A 13,256-nucleotide genomic window follows, 5' to 3' on the forward strand; every position below is an offset into this window, starting at 1 on the left:
GTTTGAAACAGAATTCTCACAGTTTTCATGTCACTGGGTTTAAAGCAGCAGCTCAAGAAAAGCACCACAACAACGTGGGATGTGGTGCTCTTGCAACAAAGAGAATGACACTCTTCATTTCATAAGCTTAAACTATATGCATCTTTTTAAATTAAAAACAATTTTTTAAACAACTAAATGTTTCCAGCAACTCCAGTCTCTACGGATTACAGATCTTTTTATTTTCTGGAATTATTTCATCAATCAAACAAAATTATTATAGTCTATTCAGAAAAGCCTGATGGAAACTGTAACCTGAATAATATTCAAGGGTTTTCTTTTGAAGCTGAAAGCCAGCAATTACAGTACTGGAAAAGTCTATTTTATTATGGTGCATTTCCTCAGGAGAGGAAATGATTTTTGAGAATACTGAAGCCTTTTTTATTCTAAAGCAGGCTAGCAACACTTGTACACAATCTTTCTAGACAACAATAAGACTTTTCTGGGGTTTCATGTCATGACTATTTAATTTAATAGCTCTGAGAGTTTAAGCAGGACACTAATACCTCAGTTAACTGGCACGATCAGTGAACTAGAGATTCCAGTAACTTAATTTTTCCATCAACTAATAGTAACCCATTTATGCAATGAAATTTCCTCAGCAGGATATAGGGGATCTGGACAGCTCTTTTCAGGTATGTACAATTGTATGGTTTGTCTCTCAGTTTTATAATACATTTTTTAAAAAAAAATCAGCAGTTTGCATTGCATAAATCTTCAGATTAATAAACCAATAATCAACCACATGTGAGAAGGCTCACCCAAACAAACAAAGAAAAAGGGTTAAGTTGAATTCTGATAGTCTTAGCTAAAGAAAATAAACCTAGTAGAGAAAATAAAATATTTTCCTCTCAATTCATGCAGCATTCATTTAACATGCTACACGCTGATCTGCCCCCTGGGGATACAGGGATAGAGAGATAAACAATACATGGTTTTCTGGACCTCAGAAGCTCACAGTTTACATATGGATGAAGTAGAAAACTTCGGAAGATACGAGAAATGACAATTCTTTAAAAACATTTTTAAAAAGCATAGAAAGCTACTCTCGCTTTTGAAAAGCCAAGGCAAATGAAACATACTTTTTGAAATAATCAGTAAAAAGCAAATGAATTTAAAGTTCCCTCTAGATCTTTTTAATCAGAATAATAAGGATTGACTTTATATCCAGATGTCAACTGAGCAGAATTAGAAAAGTCCAAAAGTTCTTGGAAATATAATAGGTAAATGGATGACATTAATCTAAAAATGTTTCTGATTGGACTTACTCGAGGCCCAAAGACCCTAGGTCCTTCTTCGTCTCTCCTAGTTTTATGTTTTAATTAACAGTTGCTAAGTCTTTCAAGGTCACAGGTGGGGCTTAGTTTATTTCCTCTGATGGTTTCCAGCAGGCAACCTTGGCCTTAGGACCTTAGGTTTTTTGCAACACTAGGTTCCATTCTCCTAGCTTCCCAGGCCCCACCCCTCTGGAGATTCTGATTCAGTGGTTCCAGGACGGGGCCCAGGAATTTGTGTTTTCAGCAAGAACATCATATGTTGATTCCTATCTGGGAAATTTGAAAATATGGACAGTATGATTTGCCTAAGAATCACAGGTTGAGGGTGGTGCTAGGAGAGAAAAATAGATTCTCGGGCCCAAGGCCAAGAGACTCAGGTTCGGTAAAGCCTGAGGTTGACCTCAGGAATCGGCACTTTTAACAAACACCTTCAGCAATATCTGTTTGACAGAAACATTGTCCTTGATGCTGACGAGCCACCAGACTCTACTCTGCATGTGTTGGATATAAAACAACCAGAATCAGGAGAAACCAACATAGAGGTCTGAAGCAGTGATTTAAAAAAGCAGGGTTGGGGGGCATCTGGGACATTTCCGTCTACCCGAGGCCCCAGACTAGTTACTGTCTTAAATGCAGCATTTCCTGATCTGACCTAGATGGGCCTTTCTCTAGGACTGTCTCCTGAAGCCAGGGTTAAGCCCAAAGCATATGGACAATAAGGTGCCCATCTGCTCCTATATGGGGCAGATCTAGGATGCCTAACGATGCAAGCCTGGTAGTCTGAAACAGCGATCACCTTAGTTAAATAAATACAAAATGGCAAGACGTCTTTTGGAATGGTTATGGTCTGGTTATATCATGCCTGAAAATTGCAAATGAAACTATTACATGTACCAGCGCCTGGTCATAAATGAACACATTGTTTACTACAAATTCTGCTGAAATAAACCTGTCTTCACATACAGTTGCTAAGGCACTTGTGCTTAGAAAAACAAATACTTTAAAGACAAACAATACCTTCATATTTTCCCTTCAGAAGTGACTAATTTACTCAATATTTCTCAAAAGTTATAATGAACTTCTTCTGGAATCCCCATATTACTGTATTTCACGCTTGCCAATAACTATACAGATCTCTTTGGAAACACCAAGGGAAGTATTAGACTTGGTAAGGCAAAAAAAAAAAAAAAAAATAGGGCGAGATCATAGATGGGATGAAAAACTCCACTTGAATGCCTCCCTGTGAAGTCAGCCTATGCCTCATCCACACGGTTGAACTCCAAAAGCACCTCGGCAGTTCAGCTGTCTTGATTTCAAACCCCTGCCCACATGGCTCAAATTTGCAACTTAAATATTCAGTATGAAAACAAAGTTATTTAACTGTTAGCACAGGCTGCTTCTCCAAAAGAGAGAAGGAAGGGCACGTGTTTCAGCCCACACACATACACTGATCTTTGACTTCTAAATATCAGAGCACAATACATAATTATTTTGGCTTTGGAAGACTATACTGTCTGCTACGTTGGGGTGGGCAGTTACAAAAACATATTGTCTTGAACACTGCCAGAGCTGACGATTTTATGCATGTACAGTACAAGCGGTTCTTTTTCATTTTGGAAAGAAAAAGCACTTAAAAAAGGTTTGGTGGGGAGGCTTTGCAGCAGTATTTCACCTCAATACATCTTTCAAGTTTGATAGCCTGTAAGCTCACGGCTTTGGTTCTCGTCTTCAACCTTCAGACAACTCTAAGCTGTCCACGGCAGCTGCAGAGGCCGAGTCTTTAAATGAAATAAAAAAAATAATTGCTTCAGGGAACAAAGCGAAGAAAAAAAGCTCTGTTAGCTGAACTACGTGGCCCCTGGGGATTGTGTGTGGTATGTATTCCTGATTAATATTGTTCGGTGTGGTAGAAAGAATCCCTGAGCAATCCAGAGAATCAGGAAAAGTGTGATGGGGTAGAAAGAGTGTGTGCTTCAGAGAGCACCTGGGTTCAAACTGCGGTTCTGCCGCTGGTCCCTGCGTGACCTTGAGAAATGGCCCTCGCCTCTCAGGGTCCTCATCCCTTGCATGCGACAGAGGAATAATACTGCCTATCCCATGGTACTGTAAGGAGGCTGGGAAGGATGATGTATTTCATGTGGCAAACTGGATGCTCACAGTTATCTCTGCCCTTTTCCCAAACTCTACCCAAAGGGAGGGAAATGGTATAAACCCATGAACCAAAAGAATAACAGAGAAAGTGATATCCAATCAGATATAGCAATAAAATGTTGGAAGATGGAAAGTAAATGGACAAGTGAGAAGTGACTTAGAGTAGAAGATGAAGAAATCTAAACAACTGACCGACGGTGGGGCTGGGAATTCCCAGCAGGAAGCTGCCTGGGACACCAGACCCCAGAAAGACCGGCATGGGAGGCTCCAGGGCTTCAGAAGGCAGAGCTCCCAATGGGGGACTAGTTAGAAACTGTATGAGGACCAGCTCTGCTCCAGACCCCCTCTGTCACCCCGCACCAGGCAAAACCATCTCTGCCTTATTTATCCTCTTGGGAGAGAGGTTCATGGGAGAAACTGGACCAGAGGGCCTTGAAACATGGAGGGAATAGGCAGAGAAGGAAAGGGCAAAATACGAGGTTAAAAGAGGAGAGATTAAATAAATGTTTTCATACAGAATGGTGAGCTCACAGCCCCTTCCACCTGTCAGGCTCCCAGACACTAGCAGTTGAGCTCCCATTCGTCAGGGGGAGACTGCAGAGCACCCCTCAGCAGAAATGGACTAACCAAAGAGAAAAGACCTACAGATACTAATATTTGGGGTCCCCAATAAAATGACTAGGTTCTTTCCTGTCTGATAATCCTTCTGTGAAATCTACAACTCAGCATGTCCATGGAATTTTTATGTCTTGTTAGTGCTTTATTCGCCAACATTAATGGGTAGCCAAGTATCACTAGACATTTGACAAGAGGAGGAAAAACAAAAACAAAACCAAAAAACATGCCCTCATCCCTCCCCCTCAAAAAAAAAAATACAGAAAAGGAAATTTAGTGAAAAAATACAATGTAAAGAACAGAAGAAAACTTCAAGGAAACAATAACTAATGTTTTCAGAGAGATAAATATATGTTATATCTGTGAAACTAGAACAGAATAACATTTAAAAATCAGTAAAGAAAACTTGGGAGTTAAAAATAAGACAACAGCAATAAAGAAATTCAACGAAAGGATTTTAAGATGCAGTTGAAGACATGTCCCAAAAATGAACAAAATGACAAAGAAATGAAAAACAGGAGAGAAAATATGGAAATTAGAAGATTAAACCAGGAAGCTCCATATCCAACTAACAGGTGCAGCAGAGAAAAGAGAAAACAGAGGAGGTAAGTATCAAAGCTATAAGAAAACATTTTCAGAACTGAAGGACATGAATTTCCAGACTGAAAGGTCCACAAAGTATCCAACACAGTAATGGTATGAGGGAGCAATTTATTCTAAGGCTTTATGTGTGAAATTTAGAACACTGGAGCTGAAGAGAAGCTCTTTAAAGCAAAACAGGACATAAAACAAGGTTCGGGAATCAGAATGGCACTGAACTTCTCAGTATCAATGCTGAAAGCTAGAAGCCAAGGAAAAGGCCTTCAAAAATCCTGAGTGCAAATTGTTTCCCAACTAAAATTCTATATGCAATCAATCAACTGCAAGGGGAAGAATAAAGATATTTTCAGACATGTAGTATTCTCAAGAAACTTATTTCCAAGCTACTCTTTCTCAGAAAGATAGGGGAGGATGTGCTCCATTGCAACAAGGGGGTAAACCAAGAAAGAAAACTAGTTCCAGGAAAGAAGGCCTCCAACCGAAGAAAGAGGTGATGAGAAGTCTCTAGGATAGTAGAGGTACAACTGGCCTAGAGAACCACCAGATTGGATTAGAAGGATGGGGGCTCCAGAGGAGGGGTGACCCCAAGGAAAATATGGGAAAGACAGATTATTTGATGTGCGTTTGACCATATCCACAGGAATTTCTTACCTTGGCAGTAACTCAGGGCAAGAATTATGACAAAGAAAGGGAAAAATGACTAAGTCCTGAAAAACCAAAATATTATATAAGAAAGGAATTCTAATTATAGTAAGCTACATGGCTCAGTGAATGATGTTGATATGGCCAAGATGAAAATGCTGAGTAATGATTTAACTAACAACTGTGGCTTAACTCCATTGGGTAGCAGAGGGAGAAGTGTGAGTGCATGTGTGCGGACAGGCAGGCAAAGAACTAAGCACCTTCCACAGTAGGAAGTTAAGGGACAATATCTAAAATCACTAGCAAACCAAGTCACAGCAGTACAAGCATACTATTCAGAAGTAATAAAGCAAAACCCAGAAGAGACACGTTAAAGAGATGAAAGTACTTTCCTCCAGGGAGTGGGATGCGAGAGCAGGAAGGTGAAGCAGGTAATTCTTGTTTTCTGTTTCCTGGTTTGAAATATACCTGCACTACTATTTGTCTTTTTAAACTAGCCTACATGTTACCTTGACTCATCACCAGGCCAGACTCTGTGTTAGATGCTCACCACTGTTGCCTGGCAAGGGATTGAGGGCAGGTAAGGGGAGGGATGAGGGTGAGTGTCACTCGTGTCTGAACCATACAGAACAAGCAGGTGTTGGGTCCAAGAGGGAGGAGAACTCATGTCCACTGCAGTCTCCTCTTGGCTGCCTAGCAAGCACATGTGTGCACATGCACACAAACATACACACCTGTATAAAAAATTTCAATAATCTAACAGTCCAATCATAATCCGACTCTCCCAAGTGCAACCAAAATTGCATTCACTTTCTTCCCGAAAGGAGAAAACTGTCAAATCACATCTTGCTTATGAAGGGAAAGTCATGGAGCCTCTGTGCTACAAGTCCCAGATCTCGACTTGATGGGCATTATCTCGGTCCAGTTCATACTTACTTCTCCATATTATGACTAAATAATTCAGTCACCTCCAATACATCCGGTATATACCTGCAGATGAAAACCCTGATGACACTACTAAAAGCTCCTGTTTGGGAGAGAGTAGGACATCTGGCTTCTGACTGGGAACCTTTGTACCATCAGAAACAAAGAGAATATAAACATGGGTGATGTTGAGAAAGGCAAGAAGATTTTTGTTCAGAAGTGTGCCCAGTGCCACACTGTGGAAACGGGAGGCAAGCACAAGACAGGGACAAATCTCCATGGTGTCTTTGGGCAGAAGACAGGTCAGGCCATTGGATTCTCTTGCATAGATGTCCATAAGAACAAAGGCATCACCTGGGGAGAGGATACACTAATGGGGTATTTGGAGAATCCCAAGAAGTACATCTCTGGAACAAAAATGATCTTCGCCGGCATTAAGAAGGGAGAAAGGGCAGACCTGAGAGCTTATCTCAAAAAAGCTACTAATGAGTAATAATTGGCCACTGGCTTATTTATTACAAAACAAATATTTCATGATTTTTTTATGTGAACCGTAATTTAATTGGTCTCATACACCAGAATTCAGATCATGAAAGAGTGACAGAATACTTTTGTTGGACAGTCCTGATTTAACGAAGACTGGTTTGTGGTTAATTCAGTTTTTTGAATCTCGATAGTAATTCCAAGTCAGCAAATGCTATCACTGCTTGCCCCTTCTAAAAATATGATTGGATTAATTAATAATGTTCAACTTTTCACAAAGATGGTAAATTGCCATCTCAAAACCTGTTGAAGATGGGTTTTATATTTAGATTTATATAACTGGTTATGTGAATATATTTAAACACTAGGGAAATCCCTTCACTGTCCTGGAACCAAGCAAGACTCACTGGTGTTTTAACTTGTGTTTATTAGCCTGTTAAAGGCAAGGGCTGGAGATAAGGTGGCAATGTTTACTTTATATTTTTGGTCTTCGCTATGACAATCTAATTTCCCTGTGTCTATTAAAATGCTGCCTTTTATTTATTGAAAGGCATTTTAGTGTGGCTTATGTGTAGTATCAAATAAAGGATATTTAACTCTTCTCAAAAAAATAAATAAATAAAAGCTTCTGTTTGGAAAAGGAGAAATGGGAACAGCAGACACTGCTATGCAGTCCAGAGCACACATCCTTCTGACTAGGCTGGGATAATTCATTCCCGTCTAGAGTCCTCTGCTAAAGAGCATGTCCCTTGGGGGTTTCCTCTCTTTATCTAAGGTCAGTTTCAAAAAGGGAGTGCTGCACAGCCATGGTGAACACAGAAACAAATTTTGGGAGGGAATGAGGGTTCCATCAGACCTAAAAGTGGTATCAACTCAAACAAACATTACTATCAACCAAATGGAGTTTGTATGTGTTCTGTACACTCACTGTAGAGTTATATGCTTCAATTACTGAGCTAAATATTCAGTACCAGGAAAAAGCTTGCTTTTCTTGAAAAAGTATTCTCATTGAGTGACACAGCATATTTCCCTTTTTGTGCTGGTTTTCTAGGATTCTATTCTTGGTGCTAAATTTAATGCTCAAACATGGTACTAAGTTTAGGGATTTGATATATTCTATTTATGTTCTCCTCTACGTTTAAACGTTTCCTATATTTCTTCTTTAACAGCTTTGAAATTATATATATATAAAATAAAATTTAAAAATAAAAAATATATATCTTTTATTGTAAGCTACTCTATGCCATCTTTGGAATACATAGGTTTACGAGTTATAATAAAACCTACCTTGGGACAGAATTTGGGCTATCTTTGTTACCCTTGCTCTACAAGATTCTCAGAGACTGAGGCTGGGGAAGAAGTCGGGCCTTGGACAGTCTGCAAGCCTTGCTGGCCAGTCTTCATTGCTTGCTATTTTATCCTTAGGTCTTGGTCTGCAGACTAACCTCTGTGAATTTATTCATTTATTTATGCTTTTGTGTATATTTTGCTGTTGTTTCCAAGGAAAAGTTCTTTTTGAAATCCTCCAGGCTTGCCTTAGTTGAACTAAGGAGAACTGGGATTGTTTTTCTCCTATGTCTGTGTGTTCCTGAGTGCTGGAGGTGGCACTGCCAGCTAACCAGAGCAGAAACAGAATTCAGGAAGGAGCCATCAGAGTGGGGGCAGAGGCAGTGTGGGTCTGGGAGGCACAGAAGTGGCCCAGAGGTGGCTGGACGGTGTCCCTGCCCACTGGGCAAGTCTTTTACACAAAGAAGAGCATCAGACAAATAAATGGACACCACACGTATGAATCATATAAGGGTAGAGTGAAAGCACCTTAAAAGTCAGTGACACAATCTCAACTGCGGTGCCACCCTGTGGGGCTTCAGTATTCGCTGGCTTGAGACCTCCCCCTGCAGCTTAGGTGTGTCACCACCGTGTGGTGGAAGAGGGAGTGACAGGCACGTGGAACCAAGTGGGTTCCTGGTTCAGAGATTAAGAATGCTCTTCCAAGCCACAGCTCGGAACAAAAATAGAATCTGTTTATTAAACTTGTCTCTTTCATAACACAATACAGACTTCAGAAGGACAACCTTACAGCAGACAAAAATGCAGAGAAGGGACTCACACATTTCTCTAGCTACCCGCTAACGGCTCATCTCCAGCACGCTTTATTCTGAGGCATACAGGAAGAAACTTCCTCTTCCCGCCTCCAGCTAAAAAGAACCCCCTTCATACCTTTGGCACTGAACCCCTTCGGCAGAAGCTCAAGGTCCTGGCCCCAGCTCACCAGGGCTTGCAGAATCATCTCGCTTAACCAAGCTGGTCTGGAAGCGGCAGAATTTCCCCTTGAGCCAACAAGCCTTCCCTTCACTGACTGCCCTCGGGGTCTTGTTCAGAATTTGCTCCCCAATTCCTGTGCCCCAAATCCTCAGATGCCACTAGATATTCAAACATCGTGGCTTCCACCCTCTCCCCAAACACACGGTCTTACACCTGGCCCGCAAACAGACGGTGGAGACTGTTTTCAAGACAGATTAAAGTAACCTGACAGAAAATGGAACAAACGGGGAATGTCTGATAGCTTTCATCATGGGTACTGGTTGGTCGAGCAAATTTAAATTCAATTCACCAACATTATTCAATTGGGTAGAATCACCACATAAACACTGGGAGATAGTAGCCATAGACCTCCATGTCTACGAGGCAGATAAAGAAAAACAATAACTACTAATACTGAGCACTTACTATCTGCAAAGCATTGCTCTGAAGGTATACATGCTGTAACTCATTTACTCCTCACAAGTCTCCTGACATTAGATACCATTAACAGCCCCGGTTTCCAGGCAAGGAAACAGAATAAAGGGCACCCCAGGTGAGTAACAGAGCTGGACTCCAGCCCGATGGCAGGCTGTGGACCCTCATTGCGTTGCAAGTTTCCAGGGAAGTCGCTCCCCACCTCTAATCAGGCTCCATGGAAGACTTTTTAGGGAGTATTTTTCTAAAATGAGAGCGTGTAACTTGGGCATGGGAGAAGGACGGGTCATCCTTCTCTCCATATCATTACGGGCAGCTGCAGAGAGTTCTCAAAGACCTGATTAAGGTCCTTTGGGTATGTGAGGACAGTAAGATAGGAGACGTGAGAAGGTCCAATGATCCACTCCAAAAATAAATTATAAAAATATATTATCACTATAAATTATAATTAACTTTAAAGTGAATACTGCACTTTGTACTTTGCAAGGAATCTTTCTATACATGTTACCCATTTTGAGCTTTGTAGTCACCCTAGGATGTTGTGTTTGTTAAGCTTTTTTAATTGGTCACAATTTGTAGTTGTTGGTCTTTTTTCTCCACCTTACAGAAGCAAGTGATGAAGGTTCCATGACCCAGCCCACAGGAAGATTGGGGTTTGCACCTTCCCACACCTACTGCAGCACTGTTTGCCACATCTGGCTGATTTGGCCCCAGGGTTGGCAGAGAACTACCAGTGAGGGTGGCAGCATCACACAAGAAAAAAGAGATAAGAACTCTGGCTGGAAGGCCTCGTGGTGCTGCTAAAGGAGAAAGGGGAGGAGAACTCCCATTTTCTGAGCCCTTCCTATGTGGGAAACCCTATGCTGGGCCCTGATGGCTCAAGGAGGGCCAGAAATAGAACAGAATCACTGAAAGAGAAGATTCCTGCGTGGAAGGCAACTGCTGCCTTCTCCATTATGATCACCTCTGAGTAATGGTGGAACATTTGGAGCCTGGTGTTTTACAGACAAGAGTTTTGACAGTCTTACACTCTATCGAGAGCAGTTTAGAATCGTTGAATTGCTACTTAAAGACTTCCTTGGACAGGGAGAATGCATGGCAAAGGACTCTTCAGAAGACATGTGCAACGGGACACAGAGTGCCTCACTGATGAGGCAGCAGGAGGAAGTGGGGACCAGGGAAACCCTGGTGTTGGTGAGTGTTATGGACTAAATTCACACATTGAGTCCCTAATCCCCAATGTGACTGTATTTGGAAATAGGGTCTTTAATGAGGCGATGAACGGTAAAATGAGGTCATAAGGGTGGGGCATTAACCCAGCAAGACTGGTGTCATCATAAGAAAAGGAAGAGACCCTAGAGGGCTCTCTTTCTCTCTCTGCACATGCATACTGTCTCTGCACACACAGGAAAGGCCATGTGAAGACACAGTAAGGTGGCAGCCATCTGCAACCCAAGGAGAGAGGCCTCACCAGAAACAAACCCTCTGGCACCCTGACCTTGGACTTCCAATCTCCAGAACTGTGAGAGCATAAATGTCTGTTCTTTAAGCCATCCAGTCTGGTATTTTGTTACGGCAGCCCAAGAAGACTAATGCAGTGAGCCTGGGCCTTGCCACATCCCTGGTCCTCAGCCAAAATTTATTCATTATTCAAAACTCAGAGTCACCTCTTCTATTAGGTCCTTGTCATTTACCCCAGTCACTTCTTTCTTGATGCCTCCAGTCTACATGAAGAAAGCTTATCTTAGAACCCATAACACTCTATTGACTTAATTTTTTTTTAAACAAGCCTGTCTCCCCCATTAGACTCTGAGCCCCTTGAAAGAAGAGACTACCTTATTTAGCCTTATAGTCCTAGTCCCTAGCATGCAACAGGCATTTAATAATTGTTTATGGACTAACTGAAGAAATGAACAAACCAAGGACATTATCTTAAAAACGTGCATTAGTATAAATGTTATGACATGATTTATTCACTCATTTATTCAACAACCAAGAAGTAAATGGTTGGGAGGGAAAAAGGAAAATAAATTGTTAAAAAGAGAAGTCTGAAAAAAAAAAAAAACCCAAGGACATTTCTAGATAATGACAAAATGACAAAATGAAGGATTAGCTGTGTAAACGAATATAAATACCAGTTTTTTGTATGAACTGCTTACTATGGGCATGACTTTAATTTATAGTTAAGCATAAAGAATGGCTGTATGGAGTAGGGGCTCCGTAGTGTCCAAAGTGGGGCAAACATGGCAGATTAATCCTGCATCTGCTGATACCAGTTGGGTGACTTCAGGCAAGTTACTAAACTTCTCTGGGCTTCGGTAGCCTTATTTTTTTTTACCATAAATTTTACTGAAGCATAACACACATACAGAAAAGTACACAAGTTGTTAAGGGAAGAGCTCAATTAATTTACTAGTTGTCTTATCTTCTAAATAGGGTAGGTGTGAGGGTTAAATGACATGATGTTTCTGGAGCATTCTGCATGGTGCCCGACGCATAGTGAACCCCCATACATGTTAGCTCTCATTCACGTATGTTACCTTATTTAATTGGAATTCTAAACTTGCTTTCTAGATGTTCAAACCTTACATCATTTTTAATGTACCCTGGTAGTATATGCCCAGATTTTGCCAAAAAGAAAAAAAAAAAGTGAATTTTGCTCCCAGCAGAGTTTAGTGAATATAGAAACTCACCTTTGATAACTAAGTATCAGAATCTCATCACTGCCAGCCTTCTTGCCACTCTCACTTTGTGGAGTGATTCTTCATCTACTTAAAATGCCGAGGAAGCTTAGAGTTATAAGCAGGGTTAAAGGAGGCAAGAGAATACATTTGGTTGGAGAGAGAGAGAGAGAGGACAACTTAATTTCAGCATCTGTGACTTCTCATACAAGCTGAGTAGAGGTCACAGCTCCAGGGCTAGGTAACAGCAGATACTCAACAAATGTTTGTCAGCCAGGGATGCAGGCAGAAGCACTCCACTGTATCTTAAACAGTGTTCCTATAAACAATGCCAGCTCCATGTACCTAAATAAGGCCAGACCCAAGTGGTCACCCCTAAATGGGGATAACTTGAGCAAAATGAAGTCCTTTCTGTTCTCAAGTGTCTACCCAGCACAGCTGCAGGGTGCCCAAAATTCCACTGCTGGTGGATTCCTGTCTCTGTCATGGGCATCCTTTTCCACTGTTCCATTTAAAATGGAAATGTCACTGGCTAGGAAAACCCATTCTGTCTCCAATATCTGAGCATGAACGAACTCACAGAAGTCCTTTGCTCTTGAGTAGAGAGGATGGACAGCTAAAGTGCCTGTGACTGAAGGCAGCGTGATGTGAGTGTGTGTGGCATGTGAGTTGGTGGGGGTAACTTTCTGGCCTCTGTACTTTTGCCCAGGGCCGGCCCTGGCACCCACAGGTACAGGAGAGTTCCTGGTAACGGAAAGCCTGCTGGGGAAACTAGTCCGGGTTTTCCTAAATGCTCTTCCAGTATCTTCCTCCCGCTGGCCTGCTCCACCCTTGTCTCTCTCCCTCTTCCAAGTAACTCTGTGTGAGCAGATAGACTTTTGTGTTGCTCTTTAAAGACGGAGCCTGAGTGCTGTCCATCCTTGCAAACATTCCTCTGCAACTCCTTGGAAGATCCAGGTTCTTCTAAGTAGCAAGAGCAGATGTGGCTTAAAAGCAAGATGCTTGAAGGGAATTTACAGTCTGTGACCAATTAGCCAGATGCGCTAACCTTGCCACCTGGTTTTTCTCTTGTGGGTGTTTTGTGAGCTCTCTCTCACTTCCATTTGCT

At 41.6% G+C, this 13,256-nt stretch overlaps 2 protein-coding genes across 2 annotated transcripts in view; one reads left to right on the plus strand and one right to left on the minus strand.

Annotated features, from left to right (window-relative positions):
- STX8 (syntaxin 8) overlaps positions 1 to 13,256 on the minus strand; it is a 255,589-nt gene that overhangs the window by 26,611 nt on the left and 215,722 nt on the right. The gene's annotated exons all lie outside the window — the stretch shown is intronic.
- LOC123650585 (cytochrome c-like) lies at positions 6,427 to 6,741 on the plus strand. Its single transcript, XM_045569475.1, has one exon. The coding sequence runs from the start codon at positions 6,427 to 6,429 to the stop codon at positions 6,739 to 6,741; it is 315 nt and encodes a 104-aa protein (XP_045425431.1).

Source organism: Lemur catta, chromosome 15 (genome assembly GCF_020740605.2).
Source record: "Lemur catta isolate mLemCat1 chromosome 15, mLemCat1.pri, whole genome shotgun sequence".
Lineage (NCBI taxonomy): Eukaryota > Metazoa > Chordata > Mammalia > Primates > Lemuridae > Lemur > Lemur catta.

Excerpts from the sequence above, each read along its gene's own strand:
- LOC123650585 (XM_045569475.1), top strand. The coding sequence starts at position 6,427 with ATGGGTGATGTTGAGAAAGGCAAGAAGATTTTTGTTCAGAAGTGTGCC.